Genomic DNA, 22013 nt, shown 5'->3' with positions numbered 1-22013 from the left:
GCAACCATCCTCTTTATGAAAAATATAAGCAGGTTCTCCTATCACATCATTTGATCATCAATAGTAAGTCTGTGCATTAATTTTCCTTTCCTCTCAATCATACAGTACCTTCTTCCTTTTTTGCTATGTCTGTTACAGTGTAAACCATGTTGGCAGGAACATCCTTTGTACACTACTTAGTAGAATGTAAGGCATGTAATAAATGATAAAATGACATTTTACAGTTCTGGCAGTCCATTTCCTAAACCTCCTGTATTTAAGGGCCTTTTTTGGGGGGGGTAGGTTGATTTGTTGAACTGCACACATGGAATTTGCAGCACCCTGTAATTATAGGTATGATTGGTTTGCCAAGTCACAAATGCAATCAGTTGATAAGTACCCATTTCAACAAAGTAAATTTTTCTGTCTCGACTTCTGTATAAAGAGGCAGTTCTGGTGATACCAGGGAGAAAAATATAGCCAGCATTTTGTGACCTCAGCCTTTAGGCTTGTCATTATGGAATGATTAGGTATTCTTATTTGTTGCTGGCTCAGATCTGGTCCCGCTGCTATCACCGCATAACATAACCTGTCACAGAGCAGTATTTCACAGTTACTCCACAAATGCCTGCTGCTGCTGGACTTATGTTTGATTTAAAAATTCTTCATATAAATTCCTTTCCATAGAATAACTCTCCAGCTACCTAATGTTATGGTAGAACCATACAGGCTCAATTCTATTACCGGACGAGCTTCTAAGTAAGAGATGCCCTCACCTTGGATTTGTGCTATGTGATCCACCAGACACATCTTCTCTGATGGAGTCTGGGGATCTCACTCTGCCCTTGATGCACCAACTGCATACATTTTTATGTGGGGCCCCTTTATATCACCGAGAGATGCAACAGACCACAAAAAAACAACTGGCGTTCACAGTGACCATGGAAAATGACATCTTGGAGACGATACTTGTAGGGCTGTCAGTCTATTGATAATAGCTTCTGTAGGCTCTATGTTTTCAGGTCATTTCACTGTCAAAAATGGTAAAATATCTTTCTTATATGTTGCAAGGTGCCATCAGGTTGCAAACAGTTTCTTTTGCGCCAGATGACCAGAATACAACTGCCCTGGCAGAGTTTGAGCCTTATATCCGTAAAGGTACTTTAATTTGCATTGCTGCTTTTGAAGGGGAGGTGGGAATTTTCTACACAGAAAGTTTATAAAATACAGTATTTGGATTGTCAATCCTTTTGTCACTGGAACTGAATTATTACATACACAAAAATGGGAGAGAGTGCAGCTTAACTAACTGAAGCAACTATGGGATGTTAGAAAAGAAGATCAAATTAATCACTATGTGATTAAGCTTATAAACCACCCAAAAATCTTTTATTCGCAGACTTGTTTGCAGATCTGTCTGCATTGCAAGAGTTTCTGTTAGGTCACTGTTGATGCTGGAGCACTTAAAGTCTTGGATCCACAGTAACACGGTGAACAGTTATTAAAAGTGTGAACTGTGACTAAAAGTGTGAACTGTGAGCCTGGAAGTCTTGGGTTCAGATTTCAATTCATCTGAGAACTTGCAAGCTGACCATAGGAGAGCCATTATCCCTCCTCAACTCCATTTTCAATACGGTGATATTGGCCTACTGTGCAGGGTGCAATAAGGATTGCTGAGATTTCATGATTTGGAGGATTGGCAGTGTGCCACAGATTCATGCCTGCCCTCCTTCCCCTTCCTCCTCCCTTCTTATCCTCTGATTTCCTCCTTGACTTCCTAGTACAGGAAAAATCCAAACCCTAGTTCCCAATTTTGGTTTAGAAGGCAAACATGAAATCAATTCTGCCAATTTAAATGTAATGACAAAGTGTGGTTTGCCTGAGCTAATAAGTGAATTGGATCATGCAAGGGGAGAAAGGAGGATGAGGAAGATGAGAGCCCAAAAGATGTGAGCCTGAGGCTCAGACTAAATAGCAAAGTATTGACATTTTCATCCAAACTAGGTTGACGTAGCCTATAAATGCATGAACTACTAAATATGATTTTTCAGTTATGTTGTTCAGAAAAGTCTATTAGTTTTGCATTGTTTTGGCCCTAACTATTTTTAATCTTGTTAATTTTACTGCTTACTCAATAATGGTAATATTTCTGAGTATTTTTTTAACAACGAGCGAGATGCATTTGTAATATTATACAATAAAAATCTATCAATATATGTAGCTGCTCATTGAGTTTTGTAGATTTTATAAATATCAGGAGAGAGGATAGCAGCTCTGTCAATGCAGAGGTTTTTATGCTTCAAAATATCTATCATCACTTTGAGAGAGCTGTAGGCTATTCATTTCCTCATTTGTCTAATCCAGTGGTTCCCAAACTTTTCAGGCCACCGCCCCTTTGGTTCCACAAACTCAACCACAGCGCCACCTGCCCTATCCAACAACACGGTTGAAGGGGCCCACCTCCAGCGCCCCCCTGATGCCCCCTTGCCTCTTAGTGCCCCCCTAGGTAATCCCAACGCCCCCCAGGGGGTGGTACTGCCCACTTTGGGAACCACTGGTCTAATCCAGTAGAATTCTCTGAAATATACCAAGCTTTGTGAAACTTAAAAAACTTGATCTATACTTTTCATGATGTTTCCTTTAATGATACTGCTCATTTAGCCTACAGGCCTTGAGCAATGTCAAACTAGATACAACAAAAATATCTGAAGAACTGAGCTGTGGTTCACAAAAGCGCATACCCTGCCAGAAATTTTGTTAGTCTTTAAGGTGATACTGGACTCTTGATCTTTTCTACAACAAAAATAAGTAATTTAAATAACCAACCAGTTACTGCGCTTGAGGCCCTTTGAATTTAATTACGTAAGTTAAAAAATTGGCTACAGACAATGTGACTCCTAAATCCACGCCTGCCAAGAGTTTCTTAACCTTATCTGATGTTGCCAAGCCCTCATTGTCACAGGAAAGAGAAGTAATCCACAAATCCCTAATACTGCAAAAGGTACCACATTCCAGTAAACAGAAGCACAGTCACAAAATCTATCAGAGTCCTCTGCATTCAACCTTGCATTGCTTGAGAAGGGATCACAGGCAGGATGGTGCTGCTGTAGTCATCTTGTTTGTGGCTTCCTAGAGGCACCTGGTTGGCCACTGTGTGAACAGACTGCTGGACTTGATGGGCCTTTGTCTGATCCAGCAGGGCCTTTCTTATGTTCTTATGGATAGAGTTTAATCTTGCAAGCGTAAATGCTCTCCTACATCAAGGAACAGTTTAAAAAAATCTAAATATGGTAAGGGTGACTTTGGGTAAGACAACCAGGTGCCTCTAGGGAGCCCCCAACAAGACTACTGCAGCAGCATTATCCTCCCTGTGTTCCATAGCACCTTAAATAATAGGCATGCTCCTCTGATACTGGAGATAATAGGCATGCATCATGACTAGTATCCATTTTGACTAGTAGCCTTTGATAGCTCTATCCTCCATGAACATGTCTACTCCCCTCTTAAAGCCTTCCAGGTTAGCAGTCATTACCACATCCTGGGGCAGGGAGTTCCACAATTTAACTGTGTGTTGTGTGAAGAAATACTTCCTTTTGTCTGTTTTCAATCTCTCACCCTTCAACTTCAGCAGGTCATCCCGCATTCTGGTATTATCTTCCTGTCCACTCTCTCCACACCATGCATAATATAGACTTCAATCATGTCTTCCCTTACCTGCCTTTTTTCTAAGCTGAACAGCCCTAAGGGTGTTAACTGCTCCTCATAGGGCAATAGTTCTAGCCTCCTGATCATTTTGGTTGCTCTCCAATATCTCCAACTCCCTACTGCTAAAAACCAGCAGCTGGAGTCTAATCTCTATTCATTTTCTCCATGGGGTAGCATAAGAATCAGATTTTAATAGACTGAGGCATTAGCTTCTGTGGCAATAACATTTTAAGCCAGTCTGAAGGCCCTTACCCATGCCCGTGCTTCCAGAAATCACAAGCCTAGTTCCACCCTTAAAGAGACAATAGCCACACAGTTTGGCAACCCTGTGATCTGCCACAAAGATAATGGCAAAAGGGAATCTACTGTCTCTCTACAGGCCTCAATCCATATCGGGGCTCTGTAGAGAAGCTGACCACCTACTTTTGCATGAAAAACTGAGATAGCAGCAGGGGGGAAAGTGGCCAGCTTTGCAGTAAAAAAGGTGCTATGGCCTTTGTTGTCACTAAAGCCCTATTATGAGCATTCTTAAAATGGGCTGTCCAGGCCAGATTGGCTTGGAAGTTTCATGGTGTTTTCACTAATTCCATTAGAGATGTGTTTGTACAGTGTATAACTTCAAAGTCAAGAGCAATCTTATTTAATTCTTTTCATCTCTTCTTTCTCCTTCCTGAAGTCTTTCCTGCAGTGTTCTCTGCCTCGTTCATTCAACACGAAGTTATTGGGGAATATAGCCACCTATTCACTATCCAGGGCTCTGACCCTCAGCTACAACCCTACATGCTACTTGCACACATAGATGTGGTTCCAGCTTCTCCACCAGGATGGGACGTTGATGACCCTTTCTCAGCTGAGGAACGTGATGGGTTTATCTACGGACGAGGAACGTTGGATAACAAAAATTCTGTTATGGTATGGTTTGACATCGTTCCCAGTTTTGGAGATATGCAAAGGTTTTTGTGAGTTGACAACAAAAGTTGGATGTGCCACCTTAGAAACTATTTTGTAAAAATTTTGCTGGCTGTATTTTGCTACACTTTACTGGTTTCTTGCAGCATACGCTCTGGCTCAACCTCATTTAGTTAGCATGCCGGTGCAACACCTGCTCAGGTTACCAGTCTCTGACATACTAGTAATTAAGTAGGCATAGTTGCTTTCCACAGGCAGAAGCTCTTGGAAAGTCACACAGGTAAGTTCTTGTGCCTTCCCTTCCTCACATTTAAGTCAGCCCTTAATCAAATTGTTTGAAATGTATTTAACTCTGTGTATATGAACTGTGTGGACACATGAACTCATTAAACTGCCTTATACTGAATGAGACCGTTAGTCCATCAAGGTCAGTATTGACTACTCAGACTGGCAGCTGCTCTCTGGGGTCTCAAGCAGAGGTCTTTCACATCATCTGCTACCTGATCCCTTTAATAGGAGATGTTGGGGATTGAACCTGGGACAGTCTGCATGCCAAACAGATGCTCTACTGCTGAGCCACAGCCTCTCCCCACTCCCTTTCTAGTTAGCTTTGTTGCTCGCAGGGGGTGGGGTATGTTCTCTAGGCATGATGCAAATGGTTTGGTGTTGAACATTTTGTTTTCTGTTCCTCAGGGGATTCTGCAGGCTCTAGAATTCTTACTGAGACGAAATTATAGGCCTCGCAGGTCTTTCTTTATCGGCCTTGGGCATGATGAAGAGGTATTCTGTTATGTCTTTCTTATTTCCCCCTTGTATATCTATGTATTTATATTTATTTTCCACAAAGGCTGAAACAATAGACTCCATCTTGGAATCTAGTGGCCAGCATTGTTAATGAACTTGAGTAGGTCTGCTTGCTACTCCTTAAGAAGATCCTCTAAGGTTTTGTGCTGCCTTGAGGTATCTTCCATATATTGAAGAACTAGGTGCCTATTTGCTGATCAGCTCTCAGCAACATGGAAATGTGGGTTTTGCTGAGCAGTTGCTGTCCTGCTGCAGTAAACAGATAGGTCCTTATTTATGCAAGTTAATGTAGCAAAGACTTCATTAGGGAAACAGGTATAATGAACAGTGAGCTTATGAATTTGTTGTTAGAAATAGATTGGTACACTGTGTTACTTTTCCTTATGTTCTGGAACAAGACCAGCAACTGCACTTGCAGAAGTGAATACATTCTAGTATAGTAGCTGGTACATTTGCATCCCTCAGTATGTCTCCCGAGTTCAGGATTATAGCAGGATTCAGAAAATAGTGTTGTTGTTACAAATGAAATAATGCAGAGTTTGTTTAGCAAGAGGCTTCAGTGTTTGGGGCAGAACAAATCACTTGATAACTCTTGTAGAAGGTACCTATGTTGGTCCTCAACTAATGCACAGGCTCATTGCAGCTGCCTGAAATAGCATAGTCAGCAAATGGTTTGGTTTGCTAAGATGATTTTGTTATGGATTTGGCAGGTGGGTGGTCAAAAAGGAGCCGTGAAGATTGCAGCTAAGCTTGAAGCTAGAGGAGTGCAACTTTCTTTCTTGCTCGATGAGGGAATGTTCATTTTAGATGGGGTTATAACTGGATTAAAGAAGCCTGCAGCTATGTAAGTATGGAAGGGTGGACATTCGCCATTATGAATGCTGCCTGTGATTACACTTTAAGAGCCTCTCTGCTGGTCTAGACAGACAAACAGGTTTCCTCAAAGCTATGTAACAAAAAAAAAATGCATGTCCTGGAACAGGGAACTACAACCGATGGCTTTGCTCCTTTCTGGGCTGGGATCCAGAGCTGGTACATTCGTTCTCAGCCTCTGCCCTCACTCTACACAGAAGCCCCATGGAGCCAAGTTCACAAGGAGCCAATAGTGGCCTCAGAGTAACCTGTCCTCTACCACTCCCCTTTTCTTCCCTGAGGGCTTTGCTGCCTGACAGTTGATTGTCAGATGGCTGGCTGTTTAAAGACCCGGCTTTTGTTAATCAGCTGGCTAGCAGGTACATCTATAAAGGGCATGCCTGTGTCCCCACTGGACTTAGTAAGCACCAGATTTGACATCAAAGAACGGGGGGGAGTCTGGCATCATCACCACTGACCTTCAGCAAGATATATTCAAGGTGTGGATGAGATGACCAAACTGAGGTGATTGTACTTTGGTCACGTTATAAGAAGACAAGAGTCATTGGAAAAGACAATAATGCTAGGAAAAGTTGAAAGCAGCGGAAAAAGAGGAAGACCCAACATGAGATGGATTGATTCAATCAAGGAAGTCACAGCCCTCATTTTATAAAACCTGAGGAAGGCTGTTAAAGATAGGGTGTTTTGGAGGTTATTAATTCCTAGGATCACCATAAGTTAAAAGTGACTTAACGGCACATAACACACACACATGTGAGATGTTATAATAGCTGGGAGCTAGGATTGTCAGCAGGCATGGAGAAAAATATCCTGTCCCTTTAACAGAGGCTTAATATATGGAAATGGACAGCTGAAGCCTTTAATGATGTGCAAGTAAATAACGTCACCTGGTAAATAACACCTGTTAAAGGGATAGGACTTTCCCCCCCCTCCAAGCAGTTGGCAACCTAATATTATGTGAAGGGAATGGTAGGCAAAAATGTTTGTGGCACTAAAAGGCTTCTTAGAGATGCTTTCCAGAAAAGGAAGTGACAGAAGTGAACAGTTGCCAGTAATCCAGGCGCAAACCATGTACAGATTTATGACAGTGTACTAAAACAATCATGCATGATGTTCCTGTGTATATTTATTAGTTAATATGAGACCTCATGTGTGCTACTTCCTACTAAAAGACCTGCAACAACCACTGTTTGGGCTGTAGAGAATGTATGAATGATTAACCACCGTTTCAATGACCAGTAATGTTAAACTGTATTGGTTCTCGTAGGTTATCCGGGCTGTGTAACCGTGGTCTTGGTATTTTCTTTCCTGACGTTTCGCCAGCAGCTGTGGCCGGCATCTTCAGAGGAGTAACACTGAAGGACAGTGTCTCTCAGTGTCAAGTGTGTAGGAAGAGTAATATATAGTCAGAAAGGGGTTGGGTTTGAGCTGAATCATTGTCCTGCAAAAAGTAACAAAGGTAATGTGCTAACCATTGTCCTGTAAGTATATTAACATACCACACCCTCATTAGCACATTATCTTGTTACTTACAGGACAATGGTTAGCACATTACCTTTGTTACTTTTTGCAGGACAATGATTCAGCTCAAACCCAACCCCTTTCTGACTATATATTACTCTTCCTACACACTTGACACTGAGAGACACTGTCCTTCAGTGTTACTCCTCTGAAGATGCCGGCCACAGCTGCTGGCGAAACGTCAGGAAAGAAAATACCAAGACCACGGTTACACAGCCCGGATAACCTACGAGAACCAATGAACTCTGACCGTGAAAGCCTTCGACAATATGTTAAACTGTATGTTTGCCGTTATGCAAATAGGCTTCCTTATATTGGCTCTGTTGATTTCTTGCTCTGAATTTTGACACAGTTTGGCTCTTTAATTATAAAAGGTTGCTGACCCCTGCTCTGGAGTGTTAAAATGTATTCTGTAGCTCATCTTCCTTGTGGGAAATACCTGTTTAACCTCAGGGATATGAATGCCTGGCCAGATTATTTCAACAGCCCCCTACAAATCTTTAGCTCCTGGTTCAGCATTACTGCTGCTGTTATGCAGAGCGTAGCCTTATCCCTGAAAGGAGCTAGATAGCTGGGCTGAGTAGTCATTAGACCTCAGGAATTGCATTGATTTTCCAGGTTTGAAAAAGCCAGAGGTGCCTTAGCATGGCATTCTGCTGTGCAACACAACACAGAAGGCTTATAATTTGACCCCCAAAGCCATAAGAATAACATTGTTAGCCCTGGCTTCTGCCGCTTTATTGCTGACTTGTCACATTTTATTATTTTGCCTTTTAAAAAAGAATCAGCCAGAACAATAAATTTTGTCCCACTAGATGATAGTAGAAAACTCCACTTTGTTGCATTTGGAATCTCATTGATGGGGTTGTTTTGGTTTCTTTTATTCATCAGAATAGCTGTCACAGAAAAGGGTGCCGTTACAGCCGATCTCAGTGTGATGATGGCACCAGGCCATTCTTCTGCACCACCTAAAAGGACGAGCATTGGTATTCTCTCTGAAGCATTATCCAGGTGAGAGGTTGCCTGACGGCTAAGGGCGTGGCATGATACTAACGCTGTCCGTGCCCACTGAAGTAGGCAGAGCATTGTATACAGGATGCAAACAAGGGACCTTAATATCATGGCCTGAAAGATCTTTTTTTTCCCTTCCCCCCTCCTTTTTTAACATCCTGCCTGATGAAGAGTTCTGGAGAACTCACTATGTTGTGTTACTTTGGTTGGTCTTAGTAAAAGGACATTACTGCCTGGGAGTTTAGCCCCTCTGATAGCTGCCGTGCTAGGAGGAAATAATTCTACCAATCATTATCTAGTGATTCAGACCTAGTCTTCAAACAGTATAACAGATGGTAACCTTGCACTTATGAACTTTAAGACTCAATGCCAGGAACATGGTAATGCTTTCTTCACAGACCAAGTGACAATGGCACACCTGGCACCATGAGTGACCAATTGCAGGGATATGGGTAACCCAGGGCAGAAGCTTCTAGTCTCTCAGCTCCGATGACCACTGGTCTGAGAGAATAAAAGCCAGAACCAAACGGCCAGAAGGGAGGGAGTAACTGGAGGACAGCTGAAGCTGTCTGGCCTTGCTCTCTTCATCTTGAAAGATGTAAAACCTAAGAAGATTGAAGGGAGACAACTCTGGTTGTCAGGCTTCACTCTCTTACCATCTCTTGCATACAGATTTACAGTCTTCTTGCCTAAAGCTAGAAATCCCTTTTGAAAGGGAATTCAGTTCAGCAATTCTGGTTCTCATAAAGGCTAGAATCTGAAGTGAAATGCTGGCAGGCTGCTCCATGACAAAGATGGAGACCTTAGAACTCCTAGCACTTAGATGTTTTTACTAATCATATCTTCCTTCCCATTATATTAATCATGTTTTGATAGGGATTCTGTAATGATTATACACTAACCATGTTTTTACAAGATTCCGTAACTGTAGTATACTAAATGAAATAGAGATACAAGTGGAAAGGTTTAAACTCTCACAGAGAGAAATATTATAAAACATAGAAATTGCTTAAAAAGATTGTTTGAAACTGCTTACATATATCATAATGTATTTTATGATATGTTTTGAGAGCGTGTAAATATTCACATGCATATATATATTTTATGTGAAATAAATGTTATTTAAAGGAAGTTCATTGTTTATAAATTTTCTGGCACACTTCAATAGAAAGCCTAAAGTAGTAGGAATTATCATTGACTCCTGTCTGTGAGATCTCGCTGAATAAGATAACTTCATTTCTTAGTAAATGATACATTCTAAAAGTGTAGACCCTTTAACGACACAAGCCGTGACAGTGTGACCAGAAGTGAAGGCAGCAATGCCTTCAAGGCATTTGGAGGAGGAGAAGAAGAGGAAGAGTTGGTTTTTATACTCCGATTTTCTCTACCTTTTTTAAAGGAGACTCAAAGCGCCTTATAATTGCCTTCCCTTCCTCTCCCCTCAACAGGCACCTTGTGAGGTAGGTGGGGCTGAGAGAGTTCTGAGAGAACGGTGACTGGCCCAAGGTCACCCAGAAGGCTTCATGTAGAGGAGTGGGGAATCAAACCTTGTTCTCCAGATTAGAGTCCACCGCTCTTAACCACTGCACTACACTGGAAAGTGTAGTGGTTAAGAGAGGTGAGAATGGGGTGACAAGGAAGGCCTTTTAAGAATCAGGGAAATAGGAATGTGCTCAAAAGCAAAAAGCCAAAAGACTGGGAAACATTAACAATAATACAGGAGGAGTAAAAGGGGGTGAGGAAGAGTTTGGGTGTGGATGTGGAGAGAAAGTAAACCAGCTCAGAGAAAGTGAACCAGCTCATAAGGAAGAAGGCAAGAATAGAGGACAGAGGCTAAGATAGGGGGGAAGGAACAAGTTATCTCCTATCCCTAAAACCTTTGAGTCTGAAAAAGCCTCATAATTTAAACTATGAAATCTCTTCTGTGTGTAACAATATGGTAGTCCCATTATGCCTAGATAATGTTACCTTTGGGTTCTGTATGTGACTAACTGGATGCATCTTTATTTAACAAAGTTAAATAAATTCATAGATGTGGAACAGTTCTCTTTAAACATTGACCAGGTCAGCAGTTACCTCTTGCCTTTGTCAGAGCAGTTCTCTCTTGTTCCCATTCACTGCAACATTGTTTTGCAGGGGGCAAGTAATTCATACCAACAAATGAACAGTGTTTTGCTACCCTAGAACAGCCACTGTGCAGGTAATATATAAGTTAAATCCTCCTACTTTGCAAACTTCTTTGTCCTTGCATGATGTAGATGGTTTTGATAGTTTGATGGTGGCTTTTATTTAGTATCTATTGACGTTTTTAGTCCAACTCTGTCCCTCACTTTTATTCCTCAAAGGAGCTCAGGGTGACATATTCTTTTCTTCCCTCCTTCATTTTTTACCCTCATAACAACCTTGTGAGGTAGGTCAGGCTGAGAATATTTGGCTGGCCTGAAGTTGCCCAGTGGGCTTCCATGGCAGAGCAGGGATTCAAACCTGGGGTTCCCAGATCCTAGTCTGGTGCTGTAATCACTTTGCTGCGTTGGCATCTTGCATGTTCCTGTCTACTAGTTTTCCATTTTTCCTCCTGTAAGTGTACAATTGCTGAAAGAATGGAATACAATTTGATTTGATCTCTCCCTCCTTTGTGTTTTATTGTTATAGGTTGGAGCAGCAACCCATGCCCAATCTGTTTGGCAAGGGCCCTGAAATCATGATGTTTGAACACTTGGCCCCAGATGTAAGTATTGAACAGGATGTGTTCTCTCTTGCACTTTCTAGTAATCGAGTTTGAAATGATCAGTATTTAACATTTTAACATTTAACATTTTTGGAGAACAATCCTTAAAGGGTATACTCCAAAGTAATTCTTGTGTTGGTCAATGGGGCTTACCTCTAGGAAAGTGTTGAAAGGTACGAGCAGAATCTTAGCTCCTAGCGTGTTTTACTTACGGCTGATTCCTGCAGAATCTACCAGGGACATCCAGTGCCCTGCTGAATTACCTTTTCTCTGGGGCACTGCTCCTTGTGTATGCTGTTCCTTTCTGCTGACCTCACACCTTCACTTCCCTTCTGTGCACAGAGGGCTTGGTCTGGATCATGCTCAATATAAATAGCACTTTCTAGCAGATGCACTTATAGGATCTCTTCAGCAATTCTTCTTTTGAATGGCAAATGTTACAGTGCAGGAAACATAGAGATATGTATCTGGAACCAAGTTTCCTGATTTCTGTGTGTGTGCTTTTTTTTTCTCCTCATGCTGTTCAGTTCAGCTTCCCTCTCAATATCGTCATGGCAAATCTGTGGCTGTTTGCACCAATTGTCAGCAGGTAAGAAAGAATTATATTGCTGGGAGGGGGGGTCAAAGGCAGAGTCTGTAGAATTTCCCCAAGTACAAAATATTGCCGTTTCAGTATAGACTGTATAGGCTGTGCACAACCAACAAGAAAAGTTTACATTTGTTGTTTTAATAATGTAGTGTTTGTGGAACGCAGGGTCCTATGTTTGTTTAATTCTGATCTGTTAGAATTTTGTGTCTGTTTCAAGCATTTAAATGCTTTCTAAATCTTTATGCAGAATTCTTGAGCAAACACCATCCACTAATGCCATAGTTCGGACCACCACTGCAATCACCATGTTTCATGCCGGAGTCAAGGTACTGTTACATGAATTCTCAGGGATTTTGTTATATGGGTAAGAATGATCCAGCATCCTCCATTACCACTCCTGGTGCATAACAGTTTATACCCCTCTTTATTATCGCTTGCTTGAGCTTAGAACGTAGACTCATTTCTTGCTCTCCCTATATACAGTAAAAGGAATAGACTGCAGACTTTTGTTCGCCGGTGACCTGGTCATCCTGGGCAAAGGTTCAGAAGGGCTTAATTGAAGGAATTGCTGGGGCAGAAAACTGCACATGACTTTTGAAACCGTTACTTAAGAATTAACTCAAGTTTTCATTCCTTGCAATGGAATGGTTCTATGAATGTAATCACAATTCTGCCGTGGTTAGAAAACAGAGTAGTTAACCTCTACTGCAAGTAAAAGGGAGAGCCATTTCATTAATTACACTGTGAGAAACCTGAATTTGCAACAAACAGTATACAGCAGCAGTTGTCAACCTGGGACCATATGGCCCCCTGGGGGCCCCCAGGATATTCCAAGGGGGGCACAGGTGAAAATTGCGTAAATGGGGGGCCACGGCGTGAGACTAGGGGACCACAGAGGGAAGTGAGAAGTGAAGAAAACAGAGAAGTGACCAAGAAAAGAAAACAGAAAAGAAAAAAGAAAACCGAGAAGTGAAGAAAATAGAAAACAGAGAAGTAGAGTGAACAGAGAAGTGACCGTGCTTCCCAGTGGATAGGTCGCCATGCGCACTCTGCGGCAACATCACTTCCACTTCCTTCTCCCTTCCACTTCCGCACTCCACCGCTGAGCTTGTATGAGAACATTGTTGTTTATTAGTGTGTTGTATTCCCTTTTTGTGGAGTATTTTTTGTAAATTTCAGTTTCCCAATAAGAACTGCATGTGTGCATTTTGTGTGGCTGTTTATGCTTCTTTGTTCTTTGGCTATTTACAAATAAAACATTTAAATAGCTACCTTTCTCCTGGTAGGACAGCGGGGCCACAGGAAGGAAACAAGGTCGGAAGGGGGCCACGGTCAGAAAAAGGTTGAGAACCACTGCTCTACAGGGCGCTGCAGCCTTCCTTAGCCCTCTGTTCAGAATTTCTATATGATGCTGTTTTCAAACACCTGTTTATCATAATAACACATATGATTTTTAGGTGTACATCTAAAAATCGTAATGTTCTGCTTTTAGATAGGAAAAATCAAATGCATAATTATAGGATGGGAGAAACTTGTCTTAGCAATAGTATGTGCAAAAAGGATCTAGGAGTCTTAGTAGACCATTTACTGAACGAGTCAAAAGTTTGATACTGTAGCTAAAAAGGCAAGTGCAAAATTGGGCTGCATCAATAGTAGTGTCCAGATCACTCAAAATGATGGTATCGCTTTACTATGCTCTGGTTAGACCTCACTTAGAGTATTGTATTCAGTTTTGGGAACCACAATTTAGGAAGGAGGGGATGGGCTCTCCTTCTGAGGAGGTTTTAAAGCAGAAGCTAGCTGGCCATCTGATAGCAAAGCTGATTCTGTGAACTTAGGCAGATCATAAGAGGGAGGGCAGGAAGGAATGAATCAGTGTTCAGCTCTCATGGCCCTTTCTTACATGCCTGAGATAATGCAGATAACCACTTCGGGGTCAGGAAGGAATTTTCCTACAGGCCACATTGGCCATGGATCCAGGAGGTTTTTTTGTCTTCCTAATCTCATAGAACAGGGGAGAGTGGGGGAAGAAGAGTTGGCTTTTATAACCCGCTTTTTTCTACCGCCTTCCCTTCCCCCACAACAGGCACCTTGTGAGGCGGGTGGGGCTGAGAGAGTTCTGAGAGAACTTTGACTGGCCCAAGGTCACCCAGCAGGCTGCATGTGGAGGAGTGGGGAATCAAACCCAGTTCACCAGATTAGAGTCCCCTGCTCTTAACCACCACAGCATACTGGTAGTTGTGAATTTCCTGTGTTGTGTAGGGGTTGTACTAGATGACCCTTGAGGTCCCTTCCAGTTCTATGTTTCTATGACACAGACATCTTCCTACCAAGTTGTGTGTGTGTTGCTAATTTATATTGTTTTATGGATGATCGTATTAAGTTGGATGGGTGAGGGGAAATCTTTCTAGTAACTAAATTAAAAATCAGAGGCCCAGAACTTGCCTGAACAGTATCTAGATGACAGTTGTTTGCTATAGTCTGATTAATTTACAGACTTTCTGAAAACAGAATACCAAACAAGGTGTGACATTTTTATTCCAAACCTCTTCCTTGACTTGGACACAGAGGTGTGATAGTTAAACAGTGACACCCAGTGGTGGAAACGGAAAAAAGATGTTGGGTTTTCTTCTGTAATTTACTACCATGTGTAAAGCCTAAACCCTGCATGACCCGGGCAGACCAGCATCTAATCATATTGTAAGAAGCTGCATTCACACGGAAATATGAGAAGGATCTTTTCACATCAGTATGGTTTCACTAAGAACAAATTAGCATAACCAAAGAAAACAGAGTGACACCCCCTTCCTTCTCAGCAGTTTGCCTAGCTCCTATAGGGTGAGAGGGAGCCATAAGCAAAACCTGGCTTGGAGCTGCTCCATATTCAGGTATTCTGGAACACTAACAAGAAATAGAGTGGATTTCAGAATATTATATGTGTAGAATGATGCCTGGTTTGAAGTGCAAAGAGGGCTTGTGGGCAGAGGGTGCTGTATTCTGTCCTTCCAGCGACATGTTTTCTAGCCAGGGTTGCTTGTGGCATCAGCGTCTGGATGAGGCGAAATTGTCCTTGAGGAAAGGTCGATGGGAGAGGGGCAGGCATGGGTCAGTATGCACACCCCACCTGCATACCCCTTTCGCTCTTTAAAAAGTACCTGCTGCACAAGATTTGGCGCAGCTTTCCAATTAAAGATATAACTTGTGTGGAAATGGCCTGTCTGCTCTGGGTTCAGTGTTGTTGGGAAACAGGTTTTTTCCCCTTCTTCCCCACAGCATTGTGGTGCATTCAACTTCTTTTCTCTGATCTTTGTCAAAGTTGCTTTGCTCTGACATTTTGGGAAATATCATAGTAAAGTATGGATGGCTACTGTATGGACAGGAAAAATTGGATTTGGCAGCTATTTTCCCTGACACTGAGACCATCACAACCATCCCCCCACCCCTCGCTTTTTATTTTTTAAAAAAATCAAACATGAGAATAGTGTTATATCAATATACCATTGTAACAATATGTGTAACAGGTTCTCTGAATTCTCAGCTTTCATTTTCTAAAACAGTAAGTTTCTAGCCATTTCCTGTGAGGAAATAGAAAGGGAAAGGCATATATCCACCACAGAAGGAGCTAGAGACGTACCTTTTTAAATGAATGCAGAGAACCTGTCATACCAATTGTTATATCGATATAACAGTATTCTGGTGGTAACATTTTAAAAAAAATTCAAAGGCCTCAGTGACCCAGGGAAAGGGGGCCTGCTGCTGGAGGACTGGGGCAGGGAAACTGCCAGGAAACCTGTCATGTGGAAGCCCCGTGGGCCCTGCACTCTTAACAGCAGCAATGGGGAAACCACCAAGCCTGTCCCTGTGTGGAAACCACCATAGATTTGTCACTGCTATGTGGGGTTTAACACTGTGGTTTAAAGGTACCCTGTGTCAATGTATATTAGTATAAATGTACATATTTCATATAAAAAGACATTATACTGAGTTATGCTTTATGTTTGAAATTATTGGAACTCACAATATCTAATCCATCCTTCTGCGACAAGATTTTCCAGTCCTGAAAATCTTGGGAGAGAACACGCATTTTCCCCATCATACTTTTCATTGAAAACTTCATCAACTGTCTGTGGGGAATTTTTTTTTTCCTGGTCATTTATCATGCACCGCTCCCCTGGGCAAGCATTCAAAGGGCAGATGCTGCTGCCAGCAGCCCTCGAGGGTAGAAAGGGAAGAAACTAGTTGTATTTCACATTGCCTGGTTCTGAAATGAGGCATGAGCAGCTGCCCTCTCCCACTTTCATTAACACAAGCCTCCCTGCTAGAAGAAGAGAGAAGCAGGTTGACTGTGCCCTCGGCTGTCCGCTATCCTGCAGGTGGACATGGTTGGGAAATACCTGGAGATTTTGGGGGCAGAGCCTGAGGAGGGGAGGGTTTGGGGAGGAGAAGGACTTCAGTGCCATAGAATCCAATTGCCACAGCAGCCATTTTGTCCAGGGAAACTAATATCTATCTGCTGGAGATCAGTTGTAATAGATCTCCAGCTACTACCTGGAGGTTCAGTATAGGACTAGCTATGAGCAATGCCAACAATATTATGGCTATATATTCACAGTACGTGGTAATGTACCCACCAACTACTTATATATCCAACAAGCATATGTATTTATTTCTTCTTCTTGTAAAATTTTCCAAAATGGCAAGTTCACAACAATTCCTATGTAAGGTAAGTATTGAAATAAAGTCAATTGAAATGTCCTTAAAGATGTACTTCTTTTCTTTGCAGCAGTTGATTAATTGCAGGAGAAAACGATCGTTTCAAGGCACACAGCCCAATTCTTCCTCAGTTCTTCAAAAATATATTGCGTGCAATTATTCATCATCATCTATAGTCTCAGGTTCAACCGAATAACCCATTTATGAACAAAAAATACTATACTTCCCCAGAAGGGGTAAGTAGAAGGATTCCGTCCACTGCAGGTAAGGATCCTAATGAACGCCATTAATCAACTGCTGCAAAGAAAAGAAGTACATCTTTAAGGACATTTCAATTGACTTTATTTCAATACTTACCTTACATAGGAATTGTTGTGAACTTGCCATTTTGGAAAATTTTACAAGAAGAAGAAATAAATACATATTCTTGTTGGATACATAAGTAGTTGGTGGGTACATTACCACGTACTGTGAATATATAGCCATAATATTGTTGGCATTGCTCATAGCTAGTCCTATACTGAATTTCTCATCTTATGATAAGTGTATAGAGGTGTCTGATTTTTCTTCCACTACCTGGAGGTTGGCAACTGTACTTGCTGGCCAGGGAAGACCAGAGTTACGTTCACTGCCAGGATAATGATCCAGGGAAGAGAGAAGAATGATGGCGCATCAGAAGAGAAGGGTAAGGCAGTCCAGGACCACCTGCCCCCTAAATAATAGATGCAAATTTTATTTAATAGGATGCTGCAGGTTTAATAGGATGCTGCAGGATGCCAGAGGAATCCTGTCTGGCTTTGGAAATTGCTAATAACCCCTGAGTCCTTGTTTGGGAGCTACTACCTCAACCTACAGCCTTTGTGACTGTGATCTGTCATAGCCTGGAGCTATTTTGATACTTTCCTGCATGTTAACACTTCTTTGTTTTTTTTCTTATGTAGTCTAATGTTATTCCCCCATCTGCAAATGCAACTGTGAATTTTCGCATCCATCCTGCACAAACAGTTGATCAGGTACTATGACTATGTGATGCAATGTAACAAATGCTAAGGTTGAAGCATTTCAGGCCATGCCAGCCTGGCAGTTAGATGAAAACAGGGCGCTGTCTGGAGATGTGGGGCGCAAGCAGAGGCAACAGAGCAAGAGGCTGGAAGGGGGAGACCAGAGCAAGGAGCAAGATTATACTGGACAGTCAGTTGCAGGGGACTAGAGTTCCTGTTCTGTTGAACAGCAAGGAGGAGAGGCTGGATTCGTGACTAATCCAGACTCTTCTGCCTGTTAGTGGTGCTGAGTTTGATCCCTGCGTGGTCTTAAGTAGGGCACAGAGACTCTCTGCAGCCGTGATCCAGAATTAGGGTTGTCAGCTCCAGGTTGGGAAATACCTGGAGACTTGGGGGGTAGAACTTGAGGAAGGTGGGGTTTGAGGAGGGGAGGGACTTCGATGGGGTACAATGCCATGGACTCCACCTTCCAGAGTGGCAGTTTTCTCCAGGGGAACTGATCTCTGTCGCCTGGAGATCAGTTGTAATAGTGGTAGATCTCCAGCCACCACCTAGAAGTTGGCAATCCTATCCAGAAGCCAGGGCTGTTTAGGAAGGAGTGGGGAGAGATGAGGTGTTTATCTCCTAGTTCCTTTAAGAATGCTAAATAAAGGATGACAGAGTATTGACAGGGTGTTCACAGGCCAGAAGCCCTGATCCTAACATTCTTAAAGGGACATGTCCCCATAGTGCTGTTATTTGGGGAGGGAGCAGGGGTAAGGAGTTTTATCTTCAGCAACAGAACCTGCATCCCAGTCACCAAATGTACCTTTAAGATTTCTAAACAGGGATCTTGGTGTGACAGGGCAGGCACCTTCGAGAAACCCCAGTCCTCAACTTAACAGGTTTTAAAAGGTTGTTTGCATACTGTACTCCTCTTGGGTCCATGGAGGGAGGTGAATAGCTTGACCCTCATCTGCCCCCATGCTCTCCCAACAAAGGCTCTAGAGAGTTGACAAAAGCCCATAGAACTGGTGAACTAAAAATTTGAAGCTTGGAGGGGCTATGGCTCAATAGTAGAGCATCTGCTTGGCATGTAGAACATCCTAGGTTCAATCCCTGGCATCTCCAGTTAAAGGAACCAGGCAAGTAGGTGATGTGAAAGACCTCTGCCTGAGACCCTAGAGAGCTGCTGCCAGTCTGAGTAGACAATACTGACTTTGATGGACCAAGGGTCTGATTCAGTATAAGGCAGCTTTATGCGTTCAATGTATTCAGGGCTTTGAGGCTACCTGCCTGTAGTGCTCCTGTTGAGGAGCATGGAAAAAGGTAAGCAGCATACCCTTTACTTCCCCCTCACATTTCTAAAGGCACATTATAGACAGTTTGTCTTTAGGCTGAATGGAAGTGTACAAAAAGCAGCTTGCTTCCATGCAACCCGACCAACAGTGATGGAACTGAGGGTTGGAAGCACATGCTCTCAGTCCTTCTTGTATCTTGGTTTGGTCACCCACTTTCTGGGGGAGAAGTCAGATTTTTCTGTATATCTGAAGTTTCCTCCAGCTATTCCTCCACCTGTGTCTGGTTGCTGGCCCCATTGTGCTTCTTTAGTTATTGCCACAAGGACGTCAAGTTTACTTCTAGGGAGTATGACGGCAAAGCCAAATTTGGATATTGCTCTTAGATGTTTATAGAACCATATTGAGAACACGGCTATATTTGAAGGGTGTCTAAAGCAATGTCTTTTGAGGCAGTGATCCAGAAATGATTGCCTAGAAAGAACTTTGATCTGTCACCCTACCAGGACAAAGTGTAATGGGAAGGCAGACTCCCAAAGTGAGGCCTCTGAAGGACACCTGCCTGGTTATGCATCATTATTTGGAGAACCGTAACTGGAAATAGATTTGCATGCAGTGTTGATGCACAGTCCAGAATACTTGCTTATACCCGTAATGGAAAGCACCTTGCTACTTTCATTTATTTGTTCTTTTGGGTGTGTTCTTAGGTCCTGGAAATAGTAGACAAAACTATTGATGATAAGAGAGTGAAGATAGACGCAGCAAGTGCCTTTGATCCACTCCCAGTTAGCCCCTGGGACAACGAGACCTTCGGACCACAGGTTTTCCGCCAGACCATTCTGGATGTTTTCCCAGATGTTGGCAGCGTTGCTCCAGGTACTGGCAAACACATGATCATTGTTTTCCTCTTCGGTTTCCACTCATCAGTCCCTGCTTACTGTGTTCCCTCCACCCCACCCCTGAACACACATGATATTCATGATGGCAAACAATTGCCTTTCCCTCCTTCTGTTCCATCTTTCTGACCTAAAGTAATTGACAGTTTTTAATAGTAGTAGGAAAAACTAAAAAGCCAACAGAAAATAAAGCTTGAGCTGAACTTCTGAATTCATAGATGCAATCTTCTAGGAATTTGTGGAGCTAGAGGAAAGGCTGTTTATTTGCTTCAATTAGTTTCTCCCTATAACATTAGACCAGTGGTTCCCAAACCTTTTGGGCCACCGCCCCCTTGGTTCCACAAACTCAACCCCAGTGCCCCCTACCCTATCCTATAAAAATCATTATTCAAAATAGGGGTTTGCATGACTCACTAAAGAAGATAATAACAATAAATTTCAACAGTAACAATTGCACATCTGTTCAAAATCAAATTAAAACTTTTTAGTTGAAATTTATTCAACAAAACTGATGAACTTGATCCAGTAGTACCAGGTCTTCAAAGACTGGAAAAAAATTCTGATAGTTTCCACCAAATTTGCCAGCATGGTGCCATAGCTTGATCTTCTGTAAATTAGCGAACAGCACAGTTGAAGGGGCCCACCTCTAGCACCCCCCTGCTGCCCCCTTGCCTCTTAGTGCCCCCTAGGTAATCCCACCGCCCCCAGAGGGTGGTACTGCCCACTTTGGGAACCACTGCAATAGACTGTTCCACTTTCAAGCTGCTGTTTTGCAGAGTGGTCCGGTCTCGTTCAAAATGGCTTGCTGGGTAAGCCTTAACTCTTGAACAAGAAAATGGGCCTAACTTTGTTTAGGCGTTAAATTTCCTGGTGTTGCTTAAGTAGACAAAATAATGTTTGAAAGCATGTAAGGAAACTAAGCGCTTTGCCCCTGGGGCTGAACCACAGGATTTGGCTGGAATAGTATTAATCTTTTTGCTGATAATTACTTCTCTAGGCATATGTATTGGAAACACCGACAGCAGGCACTTCAACAACCTCACAAATGCCATTTATCGATTTAACCCAGTGGTCTTTAAACCTGATGATATGCCAAGGTACTACAATCTGTTCATTCTTTCTGGTGGAAACACCTGATGAGAAGCATGAGTGATTTCTTAGGAAAGCAAACAAGGCATAACCATTGAGTCCTGACAGAAAGCTGTATTTGTCTAAAGTGCTGGACTGTGTCCAAAGCATTGCCCTGCTATCCAAGATAATCAGCAGGAGAGCACGATCCTGTATTTGTCTCTTTAAAAGGCAAATTGGAGTTGAAGCATCTCTTCTGCATTTGAACCAGAACTCTTGCAGTGTAATCCTGAGCAGAGTTGTGCCTTTCTAAATCCATTGAACAAATTGGGCTTAGAAGGGTGTAATTCGATTTAGGATGGCGGTAATGTTCTCTGATCTGCAGATACACAATGCTGTCAAGCCACCGTTGGAAATTGTTCCCAAAGAAAAGGACCTTTTTCTTTTCTTTTTGAAAAAAAAATTTGCTTCATCCCTTTATTCATTTAGCTTGAGTCTGTCTGTAATATGGTTATCATTGTTACCTTCTTTTTATTAAAATGCTTGTGTGTATATATGTGTGTGTGTGTATATATATATATAGGTATGTATATGTATGTGTATAAACAGGGCATATTTACACATCAAATTTCAACCCATTTAAATTGTTTGACTTTGACTTTTAACATGGCTTCTCCTAAAGAAGTATGGAAGTTGTACTTTTCTGGAGGGTACTGGAAACTGGGACTACCTGCCCCCCACCCTTCCCCAAAATAATGCTAGAAGAAAGCAGATGGTGACCAGAGATGGGGCCCTGTTTGTAGTAGCACTTAGTCTTCAGAATACTCTCCTCAGAGAAGTCCACCTAGCCCACTTTCTCCTTTCTTTATGTGTCAAGTGAAAGCAGTTTTGTTTTTAAATCTCCCTTTGACAGAGGAATGGGGTAAATGTCTTTAGGAA

The 22013-nt window shown here is 42.3% G+C and overlaps 1 protein-coding gene across 1 annotated transcript in view; it reads left to right on the top strand.

The window, feature by feature from the left end:
• The window catches only part of PM20D1 (peptidase M20 domain containing 1), a 28170-nt gene that overhangs the window by 5273 nt on the left and 884 nt on the right, over nt 1–22013 (top strand). The window contains exons 2-12 of the mRNA XM_056844832.1: nt 1051–1137; nt 4361–4596; nt 5287–5373; nt 6108–6241; nt 8683–8802; nt 11455–11530; nt 12058–12119; nt 12367–12445; nt 17774–17845; nt 19818–19986; nt 21004–21103. Coding sequence (XP_056700810.1) covers nt 1051–1137; nt 4361–4596; nt 5287–5373; nt 6108–6241; nt 8683–8802; nt 11455–11530; nt 12058–12119; nt 12367–12445; nt 17774–17845; nt 19818–19986; nt 21004–21103 — 1222 coding nt within the window. The remainder of the gene's footprint in view (nt 1–1050; nt 1138–4360; nt 4597–5286; nt 5374–6107; nt 6242–8682; nt 8803–11454; nt 11531–12057; nt 12120–12366; nt 12446–17773; nt 17846–19817; nt 19987–21003; nt 21104–22013) is intronic.

Source organism: Euleptes europaea, chromosome 2, assembly GCF_029931775.1.
Source record: "Euleptes europaea isolate rEulEur1 chromosome 2, rEulEur1.hap1, whole genome shotgun sequence".
In the NCBI taxonomy this organism is placed as follows: domain Eukaryota; kingdom Metazoa; phylum Chordata; class Lepidosauria; order Squamata; family Sphaerodactylidae; genus Euleptes; species Euleptes europaea.
The sequence above is the reverse complement of the archived record's forward strand: the minus strand, read 5'-3'. Positions and strand labels throughout refer to the sequence as shown.